This window comes from Mya arenaria, chromosome 10, assembly GCF_026914265.1.
Source record: "Mya arenaria isolate MELC-2E11 chromosome 10, ASM2691426v1".
Taxonomy (NCBI): Eukaryota; Metazoa; Mollusca; class Bivalvia; order Myida; family Myidae; genus Mya; species Mya arenaria.
Window position 1 is genome coordinate 60,647,290 of NC_069131.1, and position 23,223 is coordinate 60,670,512.

At 35.4% G+C, this 23,223-nt stretch overlaps 1 protein-coding gene across 1 annotated transcript; it reads left to right on the forward strand.

Annotated features, from left to right (window-relative positions):
• The first annotated feature begins 431 nt into the window (after positions 1-431).
• LOC128206999 (cadmium metallothionein-like) lies at positions 432-21,276 on the forward strand. Its single transcript, XM_052909775.1, has 7 exons — positions 432-572; positions 2,772-2,940; positions 6,985-7,125; positions 14,273-14,410; positions 15,748-15,882; positions 18,346-18,489; positions 19,537-21,276. Exons 1-7 carry the CDS (start codon positions 543-545, stop codon positions 19,539-19,541), a joined length of 762 nt encoding a protein of 253 aa, XP_052765735.1. The 5' UTR covers positions 432-542; the 3' UTR covers positions 19,542-21,276.
• The last annotated feature ends 1,947 nt before the right edge of the window (positions 21,277-23,223 follow it).

A 23,223-nucleotide genomic window follows, 5' to 3' on the forward strand; every position in this document is an offset into this window, starting at 1 on the left:
ACTTGGAAAAAACTACAACAGCAAAATAAAACGATTATAATATGCAATTTTCTGTTCTAATTTGGAATCGATTATAATTATTCTGCAAAAAGTTTACATTCCATCACGTTTTTATTTTTCAGTTTTAAGAGATCACTATTAAATCATAACTTTCTATGTATTTGCATATTTTTGGTTATATTTCTTATGTATAATACACTATCTTGTATGACTGAATATTCAATGCGTTAATAATCAAACAGATGGTATCGTATTTAAATAAAAATCGCTATCAGTTTCATCATTATATTGCATAATAATAGGACATTAATATTCCTACGCTTGCGTCAGACTGCACAATTGTCGACGTGTGCATCCGGAAATTCAACGTTGTGTATGCGCACGCATCAGGAAACGACAGCTTTCTGAGCGTGCAATGGATGCTTTGAATAAAAACCAGCCCAAAGGATTATTTTTTTACGTTCAGTATATATCGGTGGACAGCAGGATTATTTGGGATATTGCGAGTGTCGGGAGAAAAGTGTTGTACTCCGATTTTACGGATGCTGTTTAAAATGTTGAGGATATTTATCGTAAGTCTGATTTTATTTATTTTAAATATAAAATCATTTACAAAATTGTAAATACGATGTTCTAAATTCTCAGATCAAAAAAACATGATTTGAAAAATGTGATATTCGTTGTCGCATTTATAAGAAATTGAGAAAAATGGAATTCAGTTGTGGTTAAATATTAACATCAATACAAATGATGAATTAGTTATATATTTTTTTTTACTAACAAAGTACTTATAATATATGTCATGCGTTTCCGGTGCGGATAAAAAAATCCGACAGAAGGGCACCTGCGTTGCTACGCAGCGTGCGCGATGGTCGGGTATTTGCTTTCTGGACCGGACTCATATGATTGATATTTCTTCTAGCATACCTAATTTACTTTTTTTGCGATGATGTTTACTAACGTCATGACGCGCTGTAATTTTTATCGCTGCATTCTCATTCATCAGAGGTTCGATCGTTATAAAATTTAGTTGTACGTCACTCAGGTGAAAGGTACGTAACTCTGGTAAACGAGAATGACGTCAAGAAGTTCCTTCAGTATCACGTCTTTTAAGGGATATTTTGTTTTGTTTTGAATGTATATTTTTGTAAAGTAAATGTTTATGGAACTCCTCTATTGAAACCTCATATTTATGGTCACATTAAGTGTATAATTAAAGAAATAAAAATAGTACGTCACAGCGCGAGACTCATCTCGCATGGGGTGCCATATGGAATTTTCAAGCACGGCTGAATTCAATGGCCACTCGATTATAGTGGCCCCTTAAAACAGGTTCTCCTGTATGCATTTCTAGTTTTGATGTAGATGTCAGTGTATATAAATTATGATTTTTATGACTTTCCAAGAATACCTTTAAGGCACTAAATCGTTCACCTATTCTCAAACCATTGTGAATTATAACGGAAACAATAACGAAACATATCCGAAGGTTATTGCGTTCCAAGTTAATCCTGAAGAACTGTTCTGTTCTTCAGGACAGTAGATGCCTTAGATTGCTCAAAACTCTTACGAGGGTTTGAAATGAGCCTGTTTTCGCTAATCAATCAGGTCGCGATATAAAACATAGTCAGATGTTTGTTCAAGGGTAGACATACCGTGTGATTTGATGTCACAGAACGGCAATAGAGATTTCGGACATTTTCAGCCGCATATGGTGTTTTTCCCTTCAATACTGCCCAAAAACTGATTAGCATAATAGGTACGTGTACGCAAAATCCTATTAAGAACTAACCATATATTCGGTAGGTTAAACGAGAAAAGGGTTTAACAGACTGGGAACATATTGGTCACAAAGTCACGATTAATATACTGAACAGTCTTTAGTAAGTATGTGACCACGTAAACTTATATATAGTAGACTGACTATAGCCCCTAGGACATTAAACCCTAAGACCCCTAAGACAGTATCCCCTTAGACCCCTAGAGCATTAGCCCCTAGGACATTATCCCCTAAGACCCTTAGGACATTAGCCCCTAGGACATTATCCTCTAAGACCCCTAGGACATTAGCCCCTAGAACATTATCCCCTAAGATCCCTAAGACATTAGTCCCTAGGACATTAGTCCCTAAGATCCCTAGGACATTAGCCCCTAGGACATTTTCCCCTAAGACCCCTAGGACATTAGCACATAAGACATTAGCCCCTAAGACCCCTAGGACATTAGCCCCTAGGGCATTATCCCCTAAGACCCCTAGAACATTAGCCCCTAGGACATTAGCCCCTAAGACCCCTAGGACATTAGCCCCTAGGACATTATCCCCTAAGACCCCTAGGACATTAGCCCGTAGGAAATTAGCCCCTAAGACCCCTAGGACATTAGCCCCTAGGATATAGCCCCTAAGACCCCTAGGACATTAACCTTTAGGACATTAGACCCTGAGCTGAAATTTGCAAAGACGGACAAAAGTCTCTTCATGATATTGCACATGCGGATGATAGCCCTGCAACAGAGGATATTAGCCCCTTCATGATTTTCTCCATATGGACAACAGCATCTTCATTATTTAGTGCATATGGGCAATCTTCGCATCATATTTTTGTATACATCACTTTAACCACGTGGTATGTAAACCTTCTGTTCGTCATTGCTATCATAATAGTTTAGCTAATGTTAAACGTTATTCGACCAAACCTAAAACATTCTTGTAAAATAACAGTTCTCTTTAAATATGGAACAATTTTTAACCTCATTTTTTCATTTTTAAACAGACCCTTGCTCTTCTGGCAGCTGTTCAATGTAGATTTGGAGGTGGATTTTTTCATTCTGATTACTACTACGAGGGGGAATCTGAATCTGAATCTGAATCTGAATCCAGCGAATCTTCGAGCGAATCCTCCAGTGAAACCTCGAGCGAACCCCCACCATGCCCGTGTACCCGTAAGTAACAATAGCAAGCCGATGTTTGTAGTCTAAAAGGGGAATAACCCGACAATATTTAAATAGTTTGCATGACTTTTTAAGAGTTACAACTACTGTGAAATCATTAATGTTCGTGGGGCATTAATGTTCGTGGTTTTCGTGGGTTGGGTGAACCACGAATTCAAGATCCCACGAAATATAAACCCTTTATTCACTTTTTCAATTGCCTTGTTACGTATATACTCTAGTATATTCTTTACAGAGGTCGCAGTATACAGTGTTAAAACCTGTCTCACTGTATAACTTACGATCATTATTCTGTTAATATATTATAACTGCCATTAACAAATAATCAACCAAATCAATTAAATGTGTTTTATGCAGCAAATGACAGTTATAAGCACGTGTTTAAACGTGTGCTGTTAATGAAAATCTCCAAGTTTACAAGATGTGCGTGATAAGTGTCCATACTCGATTTTTTTATTTAATTAAATAATTAATCGATTACTAGTATATTGAAGGTTACTAAGCACCGAACGTGACAATATACGCACCTTTTCGGTGTTTTCACAGTTTGCAAAATTCTTAATTGGCATTCAATGGCTTCCCCTATCTGTATTTATGATCAGGGTACATCTTCTTTTATTACCTTTATTCCCAATTAAATCGATAAGTGACATGGGTATATGCACTAATTGGCATGTCGTACCACATTAGCGAGTGTCATAAACCCAGTGACGTAGAAGACGGAAATCACGGGCCAGCGCGTGGATATTATGCAGACGATCTAGGACGATCGCATCTTCGTTTGTTTTTTTTTCAAAAATGAAAATCCACGAATTCAAGTACCCACGAAATTGTTTTTTTTCGGCAAACCACGAAATTTCATGCCCACGAACATTAATGATTTCACAGTATTCAAACCAGAGTTTTTGGTCTTGCATGTCTCATGCTATATATTGCTTTATGCATGTACATCAGCATGTTGACCGGTCTTTAATAAGTGATTACTGTTACTTATTAGGTCATATTCTGTCTAGGTTGGATCTTGTGTTGATGCTTTATGTTATCTTTGTATTGTATAATGCATGCAAAGTATTACAAAAATTCTCTATTCGTTATTGCTCATTAGTTTTGTTTGTGTGTGGGTTTTACATTGTTAATACGCTCTAGTTTTGCGAGTCTGTTGGCTCCTATATACTGACCCCATTCTGGTAATTCATCGTGCAACAGGGTACCGTCATGGATCAGCTTGGCTGGGTATACAATCTGCACCCTCGACTGCGGATTCCGATTTTTGAGTTCCTTATACTTAAGCCACAGACGCCCCCGAGCTTCCTGAATCTCACGCGGAAAATCGAAATCAATAGAAAAGGGGGTATTTTTCAGACGCCTAGCGTTGCTCATGATAAGATTAACATTACCAAAATCTCGGAAATTAGCAATGATTGGCCTGTTCTAGGGCTGCCTTCGGGAATGCCTCTGTCCCAGTCTGTGTGCCCGGGCAATGCAAACACTTCGTGCATCAATAGCCATATGGTTTCTTATAATGCATGCAAAGTATTACAAAAATTATCTATTCAATTGTCGAGTATTTCGTTATTGCTCAATAATTTAGTTTGTGTGTAGGCGGTTTTCTTATATTTGATATACATAAATAAATATTAGTCTACATTATTTTGTGAATTATGCAACATGACTATATTCGATTATCGATTAAGCCTTTCTTAACATGTGTGCCTTGTCTTTTGCAACATGTGTAAACTGGTAGTTAAAGGTACTCGATAACTTTTTTGGACCAAAAATGAGTTTTCCCTGTAATGCATCTTAAAACACTTATTTTATCATTATATTACTCCATGATATCGAAATTGCAGAAAAATACAATTAAAGTATAAAAACGGATTTTGGTTTTAGTGGAGTTCGAACACACACCGGGAAAATCTAGAAAAATATAAAACGGACGCCTCCACCACTAGGCCACAAGGACTTTCACTTAAGTGGTTGACATTTGGACCTTTTAAAAATACATTGATAACATCACGTGATAATCAATCAGCCGACTTGGCAATCACGCGACAATGAAATCGCTGAAATCGCTGAAATCGCTGAAACCCGTTGGGAACGGTATTGAAAATTGTGGTCTTCAAAGACGATATTTGAGCAAATATCTACATTTGCTGAAAGTTTTCATCTTTTGGTATTTTAGTTTTAACACTCCTTATGATTTGCCACACTTTATTTCGTAATTAAAGAGAAAAGTGCATTTAACAAACCATTAGCGAGTGCCTTTAAAGAGGCACAGTAAAGGGTACAATTGATAGATGCATTTTTTTATTCTTAAGGGGCACAATATAGGTTGATACAAAGAATTATTTTAATGCATTATGATGTTTAACTCTTTTGAGGTATATGATCAAAAAACAAAACAACATAATTATGATTTGTGTCCGGATAATCAAATATTAGCGATATTTTGGCGCTTTTTTAACTGGGGAATTTGTGAACACGTAGCTATTAATAAAAAAAAAAACGTTTATAAAGGCTTATATTTTTCATTGACTGATGTTTGTTCAAGGGTATACATACCAAGTGATTTTATGTCATATGTAAACAGAACGCCGATAGAAATTTCGGACATTTTCAGCCGCATATGGGTGTTTTTCCCTAAGTTTTTCCCTCAATATTGCCCCAAAAATGATTAGTATAATAGGAACGTGTACGCAAAATCGTATTTAGAACGTACTATTCGGTAGGTTTAACGAGAAAAAGGTTAAACAGACTGGAAAAATATTTGTCACAAAGTCACGCTGAATATATACTTTTTTGAACTTATAAAAAGAATGTTGGGTTTCCCCTATATGTGATGGTATAGCAACTGCTTTCGTTATTATCGCCACAATGGTGGTTTGGTGTCCATGCGTGCGTGAGTTCGTACGTCCGTCCGATTAAAGCTTGTCTGGGCTGTAACTTGGCTACGCATTTAGGGATTTTAAAATGATGGTGGTTACGATGAGAAGAAAGCGTACCTGGTACAAGAAACATGAATATATGTCAAAGGTTTAATTACATTCATGGTTAAAAGCTAATTTTATCATAACTGTTGAATAATTGTGACATTTGCGGGCTCGACATTGTTGGCGTCTCGCCGACAAACATCTAGTAAGAATAATGTTTTGAATAATAGTCAGATGACATGAAGCCAATCTTAATGATTAAGAATGGGCGGAGTGAGCGTAGCGTATACTTTAGGCCATCTAATTGAGACAGAATACAACCTCATTGGCTGACACTTTGTCAACGCAAAATTTGACGCAGAAAATGTGTATCGGATGAGTGGCAGTAGACGAACCTTTAAACACCCGCGATAGTTGAAATTCTTAACGATTTAACCTAGTACTTAATGAATGCCTATCTGCAACTTCATTGCCTGAAATAAGGGTTGTATTCTAAATGCAGACATTCATCAACAACCACCACCTCTACCTTACCTATAATGCCATTTGACATACATCCGCATAAACACTTTTTCTTTCTTCTTACAATCTATTTAATGTAGGCTCGCCGTCGGCATTTAAAGAGTGGTGCGGCTGAAGTATAATATTAAGGTCCGTCGTTCTAGGGGCGTACGGGGACATGCTCCCCATGGACAGTTTTAATTTGAGGATGCGCCTAGGAACGATTTTCTGTATAATTTAGACTAAAAAGACCACATTTTAGAAAAGGTTTTGCAGGCATTCGATATAGGTTTTCTGGGTGTAGGATTGTGATCTATTAAAATATTTAATGGAAAACATTCTGAATGACATTATTTTAGCATTTATTTTAATTAGTGTATAAATAAGCGGAGGCCAAAGTAGAAATTGTGAGAAAATGATAATTTCTACCTCAGTCGGTTGAAATGGCATACACATTGATTAATCATTATATGATATGTCTTCAGTTTTTCCGCCCCCCCCCTTCTTCCCGTAGCTGTTTAATTGAAACGCCTTTAATCAATCATATCTTATTGATGTTTATTTGTTACTGTAACCCAGACGTTTGTGTTTGTCTATATTTTAGCGCTCGAAGTCGGCCAGTGTTGTGACGACTGTCATTACTGTAAAGATGAAAATGCCATATGCGACACATACGGATATAGTAAAGTGTGCGTCTGCAAAGATGGCTTCATATTCGACTATAAATGCAAGAAGTGCGTTCCTGGTTAGTTTAGTTTTCATTACTTTAATTACATATTAATAATTATTACTGAGGTATTTCGAAATTATTGGATTGGGATATATGTCGTTGGTCGGGCTAACGGGCGAGCGGCCGATTGTCAACAGGTGGTTTCCGCTCAATATCTTTAGTTCGAATTGATGGGTAGATTGTAGGAATCTAAAACCTGGTTTAATGAATTGTGGCATTCATGGTTTCCATTTTTAAACAATTATTGATGCATTAGAATCATAAATTACTTTATTTGGATATAAGATAAAGTCTTCCATACAAATGAAATTACAATAAACGAAAATCGATAAAAAAACATAAGTTTACTATCTAGACTATACTAGATACTAATGTTTTCATTGTGTTACAGAAAACACACACACAAACAACACAATTCAAGAATGAGATATAATATAAGAAAAATACATGCACTGGGGCCTGTTTCAATAAGATATTGTAGCCGTAAACATTACGCTGCTTAAGAGTGCTCGGGGAAATCCGTAAATTTACGGATCTATACAATAAAGGTTCGAGATAACCATATTTGTACTGAAGCGCAGGTTGTCCGGTGCAGTGGTTAGCGCACTCGCTTCTCACCAAGGCGACCGCGTTCGATTCCCGGCTTGGGCGCATGTGAGTTTGGTTGGTGGTCACTAAGCCGGACAAGTTGGTGTCTCCGGGTTCTCCGGTTTCCCCCACAACACAAGACCAAACTCTCGCGCAACATTGTGCCAACGAGAGTGACTTAGTATAAGTTATCATAACTTTCTTTACAATCGATGTGAAATATTTAATATTTAAACTAATGACCAAAAAGGGAGTATCGCCATCTTGAGCCTTGCGATCTTTATTGAAAAGGGGCCCGGATGTATAAGTTATCATAACTTTCTTCTCAATCGTTCACATACCGTGTGGGTATGCAACGGCAAGATCGTTAAGAGCTGTAATAGATTAATCATCAAGGGTCACATAACTTGATTACGTGATAACAGCAAGCTTTACGAAAGGGTGCACTGAAAAGACACTCTAATAGATTGGCACCAACATTACATCTACATTAAAAAACTAACATTGATAATATCATATTGGGCTATTTCCTATCGAATATTGTTCACCTTTTACCAATACTTGGGTTGAACCCCCCCCCCCCCCGTTTTTGTACGCGAGATACAGGACCCAATTACGCAGTTCTCGGGACTCACGGATTTAGCAGAACAGAAATATTTTGTTGTTTGGTACGCATGTTCAACTTTATCAGTATCGCAATCCTGCCTACAAATTACTTGTCCTCCCATTTCGCGCTTTGAAAACGTTTATAAATCTAAATTTACACGATCTACTATTTCAGATTTAGAGATAAGCGGGGTGTCCTACCCCATCGTCGTGTTATTAATTTTAATATATAAAAGATAATAAGTATTTTTAATTACTTGTTAAGTAATTTTCAAGTAATTTTAACAACATTCGTTGTTCGTAAGTGAAGTACAGGGTCATGATAGTGAAATATAGAAAACTCTTTAAATATCTACTGCAAAGGGAGTTGTGTCCCACCCACCAGCTTTAAGTCGAACATAGGCTGGTAAAAGGTCGTGCATATGCACATACGTGCACAAGCAGCAAAACACACACACACACACACAACACGCACACACACACACACACACACACACACACACACACACACACACACACACACACACACACACACATATATATGTGATATTTTATAGTCAATGTTCATCCAAATATCATCATTTATGTACGAATTTTAATCATTTTTAAAGTTAATAATACATCAAATAAAGCGTGAGGAGAGTACAAGCATAACTATTTATCTGTTATAATTATGATAGTTTTCTTTTATAAATATATTTAATACATACATCGCTAGTTTCCTATTTACATTGATATTTTGATGGGTGATTAATTGTACAAAATTTATCTCATTCGGTCGTACATGATAAATCTTATCTATGTGTGATTTTCTTATATCAATTTACAGTTTACATTCAAGAACAAAATGATACTCATGTTCGAGAACTTAACAGAAATGATAAAACTCTAAATATCTACATATCATACCTTGCAGCAGCACTGTTTATTAGTTTTCTTTAATTTAAGGTATTGAGTCACTAAATATGTCCAATCTAAACATTGTTCGTATGATATTCCTTAGGTAGGAGTTGGCCACGCGGTTGAGGTCATTGTTACTATATTTTCTAAAACACGTCTATGTATATGAACGTAACTTTTTGTTTTGTTTGGAATTTCCAGTTTATTTTACAATATGTAATAGTTCGATGCCATGAAGTAAAATCTTAATGATTATTTATCACAACAGTTTAACAATTGGGCTAAATAGTAAATATTTTAATAAGTTGCTTTAACATTAATAGTAGTTTCAGCAACAATATCATTCCAAAAAGCGTTTATTTTTCAGACTATCAAATCGTTATATAAATGATATATACTTTTTATCGGTTTGGATCTACTTTCACAAATAAAGTAGGATTTATAAGTACAATAAACAATCTGACTTAAAACAATGTTTACAATACTACATATCTAATATCCTTTATTGCTATTTATTGCTATGTGTGTTCCACATCTTTTTGAAAGCTCAAGCATATCATTCAAAATATTTTTAAAGGTCGGACATTTAATAAAAAGTGTTTGTAATCTTCTACTGCATTGCAACGCGTAAATAATTTTATATATGAAGTGACGTTAAGCAGTTATAAGAACATCGGCGTTGACATTAGCTAGATATAGCTACAGAATATCTTCAGAAAAAACTTCAGTCAAGTCTGAATCTCAATGTCAAGCCAATTTACCACATAAAAGCATAGTATGATTCAAAATCTTTCTACTCTTTTTATAAACGTAATTTCTCATAGAATATATTGATAAAAATCTTAGTCAATATCTAAAAAAGTGTACTCTAGTTATTGTTAAAAAAAATGAGTTGTACATAGTTACATTTTTTGCTGTAGTGTATGTATATTTGGAATTTTGACCAAAGTCTTTCTAAGAAAATGCGCCAGTAAAAGGTATAAAAAAACATAAATAGTAAACACCGGATATAACGAACTCCTCGGGCCAAAAGAAGATCCGGAAATTCGTTTTATCCGGAATACATTGTATCAGTATTTTTTACATTGAATAAAGAAGGACAAAAATATTATTTCTTCGTTAAGTCCGGAGGTTTAAATACAACAAATATTTTATATTTCTTATTTATACACAACTTGTGTAAATAATTGTAATTTTATCAAATAGTAATAAATTTAGGATATTTTTCAATTAAATCACTGCTCTAAAAAAGGTAAAATTAAATAAATATTTGCTTTTTTGAGTCTTGAGTCTGAACTCAGGTTTGAAACTGTTAGTAAAAAAGTTTTAGAATCAATCAGACCCAGAAGAGCAAAAATTAAATTTTGTTGTAAAAATGATAGTATAGTGCATAAAGGCATCTGTTGTCAAAATTCATTATGTTCAAGATATTTTGAAACATTTAAAAATTTAGTTTTCTCAGAATGAGTCTAAAATTTATACTCAGTACGTCAGTGAATACGGACTAAAAAAGCGTACTCATCAAGATATCTTCAAACCATTGGATCCGGCTGTGTCTGAATTAGGGTCCCTTGCTTCTAGGATATAAATTTCAAACATGTTCATGTCTGAAATGATAGGACGCATGTTCAACACATTTGGCATATACCTTGAGTTGAGACGAGGAGTTGAATGTTATCAAATTATGCATTATTTTTTTATGTTGTTAGGAATGGCCTCTGCTGAATAGTTCATATTTCCAAACCTTTTGCCCTCACTTACACCTAAAAAACTCATTATGCAAACCCAAGAATCTTAAGCAGGACTGGGATTCGTAAAGCATCTTAATTCGTTTCCTTACTTAAGTCACTTCCCTAATTTAAGTATCTCATAATCTCTCTTAAGTATGGTCATTTGATATGAAAAGTTTTAAGAAATAGACTAAAGTTAGGAAATGACTTAAGATGCTTCATGAAAACGGCCCCAGATGTACAGTTGTGTTTACATTAATCTTTAGTTTCATTTCACAGTTTTTCTAGAAAAATCCTAAATATAGAATACGACATGAATGGCTATGACTTAAACTAAAACTATGACTTATGGCTTTTTCAAAAAGGACGAGCCATAAAAACTACATGCGAAAACGCATTTTTAAAGTGACACTTATTCAAATCAATACATACACATGTATAACATACATAATTTAAAGTGATAAACCATCACTTACTTACTAAATAATGCAATTATGGAAAATATTAATTACTGATAACAAGTTTATAACCGTGTATTTTATAGCTGAAAACGCAAAAATATTAAATGATTGGTGAATGCTAAAAGATTTACTGTGATCTACTATCGTCTCAGAAGGCAGAAATACCGTGTTTTCAGCATCTTTCTTTCAAATTAAACGCAGTATCCCTCATAAGAACAATTGTTTTCGACATTAATTAATCTTTTATGGTAAGTTAAAACAATTGTATGAAATATGGTAAATCTTATTTGGGAGTGATAGTGCATCTTTAACAAAATGTACCATAACGCTGTCATCACACCTCAGAGACTCTAACACAAAATAGTTCCAATTATCAAAACAAAATCAACATAAATTAACCTCATGATTACACAAAATCTCGTGTACTACCTTTTTTGGCGGTGAATTACCATATATAAACATCTCAGTTTGCTTTAAATCTTCAACTGCTTTTGTTATATGTATCAACAAGTATTCAGGACTAGCTTGAAAACTTAAGATGTATTTATAACTCGCTCAAAAATTAAGCAGTAATCAGGACTCAGGGATGTGAGAGGAGGGTGAAATGTACCCACTTTGTTATTGCAAGAAACATTTTTTGTTTTAAAAGGATAATGTGTGAGAATGATTGTCAAACGCTAATTAACATCAGCAAATTCATCTCGGTTATACTTAAATTATTTAGGTACCCCCTGGCAATGTAACCTAACTTATCTTTTCATCTGTAATAAAATATTTGTTATACTTAATGCAAATTATGTGTATATTGCATCTCTTTAAATATGAATAGAATTTGATTAAGCAATTATGTCTTTTCATAACTACAAAAATAAGTGTATAGCTCTTAACTCCGAAAGCCTGGTTCAGTAGTTTATTAATTTCTTTATATTATAATATGTAATATCATAATATGTATATCTACCTCTATTCACATGTATATGTGTAAAGCGTAAATAAAACTCGAAACTCGTTGTACACACACAATACTCATAATTAAGAATTAATCAGCACAGATCGGGAATCCCTTTTTTAATTATGTGCGAAATAAGTCCTTTCCAAATCCCCCATCCTCTTCCCATGAGCATCTGAGTAACGCGGCGAATCATTATTACCTTTATGAACTGGAACGTTAATAAACTACTGCATAAATACATGTTAAAAAACAATTAAAAAACACCAAATAACTACTTCAACAGCTGTTTGCATACGTGGCTCCTTTCGTCGAGGGAGATCAATGCGAAGGAGATTGCTGTTAACAACGCAGACTCGTAGTGCTCTCATCAGATAATGCTTATAACATAGAAAGTGATATCCATTGAGACATTAAACGGCATATACACCAATATCATATATTTTGTTTTAATGTGTTCCTTTAGGAATGACTTTTCTAAAAATCTATTTATAATTAACTACTCTTAGATTGCAATGCCAACGTATATCACGCCACTGAATTTTTTTTATATTTCCGTGTATTCATATAATCATATAGTAAAACGAGGAAGACGTCAACTCCGATTAAGTCCGTGTTGTGTTTTTTGCCAGTAAATATAATCTTTGACCAGTAAATTTAATTTTATGATTTGTCGCCAGACGGCTTTGTGAACAAACCTACGCGCATAACGAGATATTTCCGTTGCACTCAATGGTTAAATAAGTACCGGAAAGAAAGACTGTCGAGTAATTAATAATCTGCTCATGAATCTAATAATTGTAACCAGTTGACAAAACTCTGATCTTGAAATATCGATTTTCCTATCGAACACTAAATTAACAACAAAATGTCATAGTTAATAATGCGTTTGATAATTCGAACCTGATCGAGTTGCAAATAAATTGACGGTAAATCCATCAATCAATGACAAATCAACAAGCGATTAAAAATTCCAACACAAGCAAACCACCTTAAATTCAAAATAATACATAAATGTATCCAATCATAAATTATGCCAAACAATTAAACAGTTATGCAATATTACTAGTAATAGAATCACAAATATATTATAAATATACATTGAAGTTATTTATATGAAAATCCTTTGACCAAAACATATTGATTATTAGTGTACTGTATATATCTTAAACAATCCTTATCTATAATAATTTATATACATATTTTGTCAAGACATACCAATCATTCATACATTTACCAATTTAAACAAACACCTACTTCATCAAAACATACAAATTATTAAAGCACGCAAAAATGCAAATTTTTAATAATATATTATAGGGTAGGGAGGGAGGGCAAAAAAATATACAAACTTGCAACTCGAAGAAAAAATGTTCTAATGAAAAACCGCGAACTTTTTCTTTATTTATACCCCTAAAACGAACAGCCAATCAAATTAAAGTTCAAAAGCAATGAACCTTCAACATCAGTACTGCAGAAACTATAAACCAAAAGTGAAAGTAAAATACGCAGTAAATAATTGAATATTTTAAAGTCAAAATAATGCTATTGTTGTTGTTGTTTTTGTTGTGTTTATTATGATAAGCCCGCGCCCTTTAATGGTTGCATTATGACTTGACCCCGTCTCATCCCCAAGTGTGACTTAAACAAAATTGTGTAGCCAAAGGGGGATCTTTACCCCCGCCGGTTGAAGGGATATTCGCCAAAAGAGTAATTGTGTACCCAAAATGCCGCGAGACCTGCGATTAATGACATATAGAGTGGTCCAACAGCTCTGACTATTAGATATGATTTCATTTCTCTAGTCTTAACTAGTTGTAATTAAGAAATTTGGTATTACATGTATCTTTAAAACCAATAACTTGTAAGAATGGTATGTCTTAAAGGGATAAGAAGGACTCGCGGTAAATCCTCTCTGTCTATACCAGATAATGGACCCTTAACTACGGAAACGACACATACGACGCCGACGACACCGCAGACGACGACACCGCAGACGCCGACACCGCAGACGACACCACCATGTCCGTTCTGTTATGCCATAAGTAGACTGGATGGATCGTGCAGTAAGTGTCATGTCACCTTTTTAATATAAAGTGACATGTTCACGTTTTATAAGGTGAGATATATCATATCGCTTCCATTCTGGTTGCTTGGTCCGCCCCTAAGATAGCATAAAACGAAAAGTAATTGCTGTACTCGATAATAGTGCAACACAATATAGTTAATAATAACTTCGTAATACTGTTATGGTGAGCTTCGCTTTTGCGGTTGTATATGGAGCACCAAAACAACCAAATTCTATGCAACGGTAATTTAGCTTAAAGCGCCTCTTATGCTCCCGTGTCTAGACTTGATGCCTCGTGGAAAGCGCCTTTTTGGTTTCAGGTCGTTGCACTGAAAATAATCGTGTTAAAATATCAAGATTTTCTAAAAGCGGAGCTTAAACTTTCTCGCTCCATTTCCAATTGTTAACTGTATCTTTATTAAACCGGAACATGCCTTATTGATTCAGGTCGTTGTTGTGTAATACGCTCTACTGTTGTACCGGAACACAGCGCCTATCTTCAGCAACTTGCACCTGATATACTGCTGCGTTAGATTGCATTGTATCTTTGCGGCCTGTAGTTCAATTATTGTATTTGTTGTTTTTTAAACATGACGAATATATAAAAAAGTTGCTTGTGATGGAAAAGTGTTGGTAAAATGTCTTGCAGCAGAGTGTGTCTTGCAGAAGGGTTATTTGAGAGATTTCGGTTTACAAACTAAAACCACGACTTTGGCTTTTTTGTACGCGTACCTTAATTGATGTTTCTTCATAAAAGAAAAATGCCTTAAAACGCAATATGACTGAGGAATGGCATTATTTTTCTTTTTTCATTTTTAGGTAACGTATGCTTACATAATACATTTATGACAATGGCCCATTGTTCAGAACCTTGTTAAAGTGAACAACGTGATTAACGACATTATTGTTAACTTTGAAATGTGAAATAGTTAAATAGTTGATGATGTGCTCACATCTTTAAATATAAACAAGTACAGATGAAACAGCTGTCTCAAATCTTAACAAGAATGATTTCAACAATATAGTTTACTTAAACAATATTTGTAAGCAATCGGCCAAGTGTCTGCGAAAATGAGACCTTTGGAGATATTTACATCAACCCCGAAAAACAATATGAACAAGCGAAATGATTAAAATGTTCAAAATTTAAACACTGTTCAAAATTGATTTTTTGTTAATTTCCAAAAAATATTTAAAAAAAAACAACACTAATCGATTTCCTGCGTATAAGGCACTATATCTTGCAAACATGAACATCTCGCTTTAACCTCACCAGGACTCATTTTCACTGATGACAATTAATTTTGAAAAATCAGTATTTGTCTTGTCTTACAGTCAGAATGAGATATGGAGTGGCATGCCAAGCCGATCCCGACAGCTGTTGTGTATTGGATGGTCTTAAATGTATTGATGGGATCTGCAGGTGTAGCAATCCGGACATCAATTATGACCCCTTTGAGGAGAAATGCTGTAAGTCAGAATAGCGTTGCAACAGTGTATTTATTTATTTTCTGGTGCATACACTTATGTATTATAACTAAGTGATTCTTGAAAAAAAGATATAGTTAAAAGGTATAGTATCAAACGAGTAGTCATACTTTCATCCAAAGTGTAGTCATTCATTATCTGGTACTTCGAAATCAGTGCTGTTATAGATTTTCATCCAAAGTGTAATCATTTATTATCTGGTACTTCGGAATCAGTGCTGCTATAGATTTTCATCCAAAGTGTAATCATTCATTATCTGGTTATTCGGAATCAGTGCTTTTATAGATTTTCATCCAAAGTGTAGTCATTCATTATCTGGTACTTCGGAATCAGTGCTGCTGTAGATTTTCATCCAAAGTGTAGTCATTCATTATCTGGTACTTCGAAATCAGTGCTGTTATAGATTCTCATCCAAAGTGTAGTCCTTCATTTTCTGGTACTTCGAAATCAGTGCTGTCATAGATTTTCATCGAAAGTGTAGTCATTCATTATCTGGTACTATGAAATCAGTGCTGTTATAGATTGTCATACAAAGATGGTACTCATTTTACTATATTTGGTCGTACGTGCATTGATAACAGGGGCGTACCTTAAGCATTTCGAACTGTACGCCTTGACGTTTGAGCAAGGTGTCGATATGTGAAGGTCTTTCATTAGTTGGTTCTCGATACTTAATATGGGGTGGGAGTTTGAGCGGGAGGGGAATAGACTAACGATTTTTTTTGCCAAGTGTTCTCTAGATCCTAGACGACATCATTCACTTATATTGCACCAAATATTAACCACACACACTTAACCTTCGGTTGTTGTTCCTGATTTCGAGATATAATGTCTTTCCATTTCATGGGCGCCATAATTGTTTTGAACGCCACGGCGTACTGCCGTATGCCTAGGTACGCCCCTGGATATGACATGTCAATAATATTAAGACTTTAAGTGTTATGTTGCAGATGCGTTGTTAAAAATGGCCGACACTATTAAGACTTAAGTGTTATCTTACAGGTGGAGATGATCTAGGAGATCCCTGGTTCAACAAATATGCGATACTTTGTTGTATGTGCGTTGTTTAGCCGGGCCAATACTATTAAGATTTAAGTGTTATCTTGCAGGTCGAGATGATCTAGGAGAACCCTAGTTCAACCAATATGCGATACTTGGTCGTACGTGCGTTGTTTAGCCGGGCCTATGATATTAAGGCTTTAATGCTATCTTGCAGGTGGAGATGAGCTAGGAGATTCTTGCTTCTGGCAAAGTTCGATATTTCGTCGTACGTGCGTTATTAAGACGGGCATATAACATTGAGGCTTAAGTGTTATGTTTTGCAGGCGAATATGAGCTAGGAGATCTCTACTTCAACCAAAGTTCCGAATTTGGTCGTACGTGCGTTCTTTAAGACGGGCCTATAATATTAAGGCCTTAGTGTTATGTTGCAGGCGGAGATGAGAGAGGAGATCCCTGCTATAATCAAAGTGCGATATTTGGTCGTACGTGCGTTGTTGAGCCGGGCCTATAATAGTAAGGCTTAAGTGGTATGTTGCATGCGGAGATGAGCGAAGAGATCCCTGCTACAATCAAAGTGCGATATTTGGTCGTACGGGTCTATAACATTGAGGCTTAATTGTTATGTTGCAGGTGAAGATGAGCTAGGAGATCTCTGCTTCAACCAAAGTGCAATGTTCGGTCGTACGTGCGTTGTTTAGCCGGGCCTATAATATTAAGGCTTAAGTGCTATGTTGCATGCGGAGATGAGCTAGGAGATCCCTGCTACAATCAAAGTGCGATATTTGGTCGTGCGTGTGTTGTTTAGCCGGGCCTATAATATCAAGGCTTAAGTGGTATGTTTCAGGCGGAGATGAGCTAGGAAATATTTGATTCAACCGAAGTGCAATGTTTGGTCGTACGTGCGTTGTTTAGCCTGGCCTATAGTATCAAGGCTTAAGTGGTATGTTTCAGGCAGAGATGAACTAGGTGCTTCAACCATAGTGCTACATTTGGTCGTACGTGCGTCGATACGACGGGTCCATTATAATAAGTGGAAAGTGATATGTTGCAGGCGGAGATGAACTAGGGCATTTTTGCTTTAACCAAAGTGTGATATTTGGTCGTACATACGTTGATACGACGAGTCCATAACGTTAAGTTTATAATGTTATTGTCTTTACGCTTCCGATGGAGATCTTGCTACACCAAAATGCGATATTTGGTCATACGTGGGATGTTTAGACGGTCAATATACAATTACACCTTACATGGTAAAATGCGATACTTGGTCGTACGTGCGTTGTTTAGCCGGGCCTATGATATTAAGGCTTAAATGCTATCTTGCAGGTGGAGATGAGCTAGGAGACCCTTGCTTGGGTCGAAATCCAACATTTGGTCGTACGTGTGTTGACAAGACGGGTCAAGAATGTTAAGTGTTATAATGCTGTTGTTGTTACGCTGCAGGTGGAAGTGAGCTGGGCGAAACTTGTTGCTTAAAAGCGGGCTTTGACCAATGTAAGATCAGAGATAGCAACAGCATATGCGACCTGAACAAAAATAGCACGTGCGTTTGTTCGATGAACACAACTCCAACCAATGGTTTTTGCAGTAAGAAACATAATTCATTACAGATATTGTACCAAACATATTGTAGCTAACAAGTATGTTTAGCCTTCACAGACTTTCAAATGTGCCATCTATGTCCGATTTTAACTGAAGAAAAGAAAATCATTGTTATAATTATTTCTAACAACAGAATCAGCCACAGCAACGGTATCAAGAAATAATCACGAGCCTGTTCACACTGCATATTTTAGCATACGGTATGACTTGCAGTTCTGCTGAATAATCGGCATGTCCTTTCCATTTGCTTGAGTCAAAACCCCGCCGGTTCAGAACATACCTCTTCAAAACGTTTGCCAAGACTTAGGAGACCAGGGCCCAATTTTCTTATAACAACTAAGATTAAGCTAAGCTACTTTTTTGTTTGGATATAATTTGTGTAAAGTTTACGTTTTTAAGAGGTCTTGGACATTAAAAGAAAATTTCTCTGATAATTACGATAAACTTATATTTAGTTAAATCAAGATTAGGTTTTCGAGAAAAGGACACCGCAAGAAACACATAACGTTACAAGACAAAATAGACACAGTACACAAATATTTTAATATCAATATCAATAACTGTTGAGGTTACAGCCCTGAAACAATATTTGCTCTAGAAGTTCTTTTATTAAAAAATGATTAATGATGCTTACCAATATAACAGAATCCTTTTTTTTAAATAGAGTTAAACATTTAAAAATTTGTATCATGCCATGCTTATATGTGGAAAAATTGAAAAGTGACTTAAGTATTGTTGTTATAAAGGGGCCAGATGAATCAGGCGAACAGCGCGGCACTTATAATTTATTTTACTGTATAGTTTATGGAAATAAAAGTATGGAATTTAAATAAACCCGATCGAATATATATTTCTACAAGACATTTATTAAAAAAATGAAATAAATAATAATTGTAATCAAAACGCGATTTAAGAAGAACTGCTTGACGTCATCATTGAACATAAATTAGTACCCGTTATTACGGGCTTCACCTTAATGAGCTTTATCATCAGCATCGCCAAGTCGATAACCCAGCTTTATTCTCATTACAGTGTAAACAGTCGGAATCGGGCAAGGCTAGCCAGGCGCATGATGTGAACAAATTGGTTTGATGACATCACACTGGCGACACATACTGAATTTCATAATTTAACGTAATGATACTTAATAATAATAAATTTGCTATGTAAGCAGGGATATAACTATGTGTACATTGAGGTCCAATCAGACTGAACTCTGTGTACATTGTGGTCCAATACGATTGAACTCTGTATACATTGAGGTCCGATGTGATCGAAGTCTGTGTACATTGATGTCCCATGTGATTAAAGTATGTGTACATTGACGTTCCATGGGATGGAACTCTATGTTCATTGATATAACATTAGTTTGAAGTCTGTGTACATTGACGTTCAATAGGATGGAACTCTATGTTCATTGATATCACATTAGTTTGAAGTCTGTGTACATTGAAGTTCCATTTGATTGAGCTCTGTGTTCTTTGATATCCCATAAGATTGAAGTCTGTGTTCATTCAGTTCACATCGGATTGGACTTCGTGTACATTGAGGTCCCATTGGATTCCATGGCTTAAGGACCTGGAGATAGGAATGTTTCCTTTATATTCGGTGTAGATATGACATTAAAAAATTGACCTATTTTAGATTTTAAATTGATACAATATGGCGTGGTATTACGTTTTCAAATTTTTATAACGATGTCATCTGCTATCAGTTATTATAGTGTAAATTGTTATGTAAATCGATCATTCTGAGTACGTTAAAAAGATTTCATTTGCTTTAATATATGAACATGTATGACAAGGTGGATTTCGAAATCAAATGATTATTAGTTGAAAGCATTTATTTTGTCCACCTTAACGAATTTGATAATTCCGCACAACTTTTAGAAATAAATATTATATTTTTTGAATTGATCGTATGGTGTGTATGCTTTAAAAGTGTTTTAGTCTGAAACGTGCTCTCTCTCTCAGTACATGATTGTGGATGAACACTTGTGCATTGACCGTTACTATGCACTGTCCATATATGAGGCTTGGAATATAAACAATTCATAGTGCATACTTACAGCGTAAAAGTGCGTTAGTTCTCAAAATGACTGTATGAGTTTGAGCAGCATTTTTTTTGATATCTTCGGTGTAGGTTTAATAAATTTGAATGTTTATAGAGGTGGTTTTGCAATCGTACCAACTCGGCCATCTCCGGCAAGCTTCATATCTGTTGGATAATGGCCGAGGTGTTCCGATTGGTAGTTGTGTTGATTTGTTTGACTTGTTTTTTTTTTCAAGAAAATATTGTGAGTTTAAAATGACACAATGCATATCTATGATGAATAATAATGTTACCTTCAAGAGATCTAGGCATATTTATGATAAATAATGATGCTACCCTCAATAGTGATATGCATATCTATGATGAACAATGATACAATATTGTGTATGTAATGATCAATTGTTTGACATGGACTGTTAAGAATACTGTTGTTAACACGTAGATGATATGTATTGCGATATTATAATTCAAGTCTTCTTCTTACGCAGATATTTCAGCTTATGCATGTTAAACTACGTTAAACTACACGGTGTAATTAATGCTATCGAAAACACTGTCAAAAAATCGCGTAGTTTATTCTGAGTGTCCTCCGAGACAAATGTTCATAATACAAAACGACTATAGAGAACTTAATATACCAATATACATTTAAATTTGAAATAAATCATTTGACGTGTCTTATCGTTCTTAAACTTATTGAAAATAAATAAATAAAACGTGTTGAACTTGTAATTTGAGGCCCCTCCATAAATTTGCCCTAGTAAACTATATGTATGTCAATGTATGTCAATGAGTTGACAGAGATAAACATGAAACATTTAATTACACCAGTTCAGACCACAAATAGCTAATTATTACACCCCTTCGCACATTTAAACCATTTATGGTTTGGTTCTGGGGAAACCTTTGCCCTTTGATTAACCTTACAGTAAATGGATATTTGGCCTCCTTGTGATTTTCTCTGAAATTCACTGATTGCTTCGAAGCAACAACCTCAACATTTATTGGAACCTGATATTCAGTGGAATGGTGCGCTGTCTTGTGTGCGTGAACTTTAATTTGACATAAAGGCATGTAGTCAGAAAATCCTCGGTCATCACCGCAAAACGACGAGCCTCGGATGTATGCCGGTGCATTAGTAAAAGAAGTTCGTAAAATTAATAATTGGACTTTAGTTATTAATTGTAGTGTTTTAACATGAAAAATGTATTACTAAATTCAAATTGATTCCCAGTATAGTGTAGTATTGCACAAATAATTAAAATTCCTAAGAGTAAAGTCCTGATATTATTAACCGTCCATATACATCAGAGGTTGTTTACATAGGAAAATGGCCGAGGAGCTCCACTTGGTTGGACATAATGCACATATTTAATATAGCCATTGTTAAAGCTACCATGTTCTATAAAGCGTACCTGTGTATTACACTGACACACGGACCCCAGGATAACGTACCTCGTCGAAGACGATTAGTGACTCAGTGGTTAGGCAGCGGATCGAGCCTGCGATCCCTGGGTTAAAAGTCAAGTTTCATACCACTAAAACAATATCAGTATTAGAAAAAAATGATATAGTGGGAAGAAACAATGCATGTCTATTATAAAATTAGAATTAAGAAAGATACACACATAAAATCACTAGTTTATATTTATTTATAACATTTTATATAGGCAAGATACACACATTTATATCACAATGCGCTAACAGAATGATGTCAAGGAAGGTAACCAGGCATGTTCTCTTAGTTTCTATCAAGAACTAACATTAAACCTAGGCAAGATACACACAATTATATCACTATGCGCTAACAAAATGAAATCAAGGAAGGTAACCAGGTTAAATCGTCGAGGTAGATGACACATATATTCATGTTGAGGTCTCCCAAGCACTCCTCCATAAGCCTTTGGTAGGTTGCTGGGCTGTTGCTAGGGCCGAATGGCATTTTTATGTATTCCCAAAAGCCTAGTGGACCAACTGTAAACACAGTTCTTTGCTTGTGTTCGTCCTCGAGTTCTACTTGGTGGTACCCCGCCCTCATATCAATGGTTGTGAAGTAACGGCTTCCAAGTAAAATGTCGAATACTTCTTCAATCCTTGGGAGAGCGTACGCGTCTTTCACAGACCGGTTGTTTAATTGGCGGTTGTCAACACAACTTTCCGTTCTTCTTCCTTACAAGAACTACATTTGACGACCATGGTGATCTTGATTTCTTTATGATTCCGGCTGCTAACTGTTGTTCAAGGTGTTGACGTACTTCTGATATCATATTAGGTGGACTTCTTCTATGTTGTTGTTTGAAAGGAGTCTGAAATTCTGGAAGGAGGTCTATTCTGTGTTTAATGAGATTACATTTACCTATGTCAGTATCGCTAGTAGAAAAAAATGTCTCTATGTCGCTCAAGTAATTATAAAATCCGCTTCTTCTGTTCCTCTGTTAAGTTCTTGTCTTCATCTCTATGCACCTCCTTGAGAACATCCTTCTTTGTTTCTTCTTCAATTGAGGTTAGGACTTCATCGTCGATTACAACTGGTTGGAGCTCACATATAATCGCTCTAGGTGGAATGGTCACTGTAGTTGTTATCACATTAGAGAGATTCTCTGTAATAGGGGTCTTGTCCTTGTACTTGTGTTGTATTACTGCTGGTGTAACATAAATTAAGTCAGG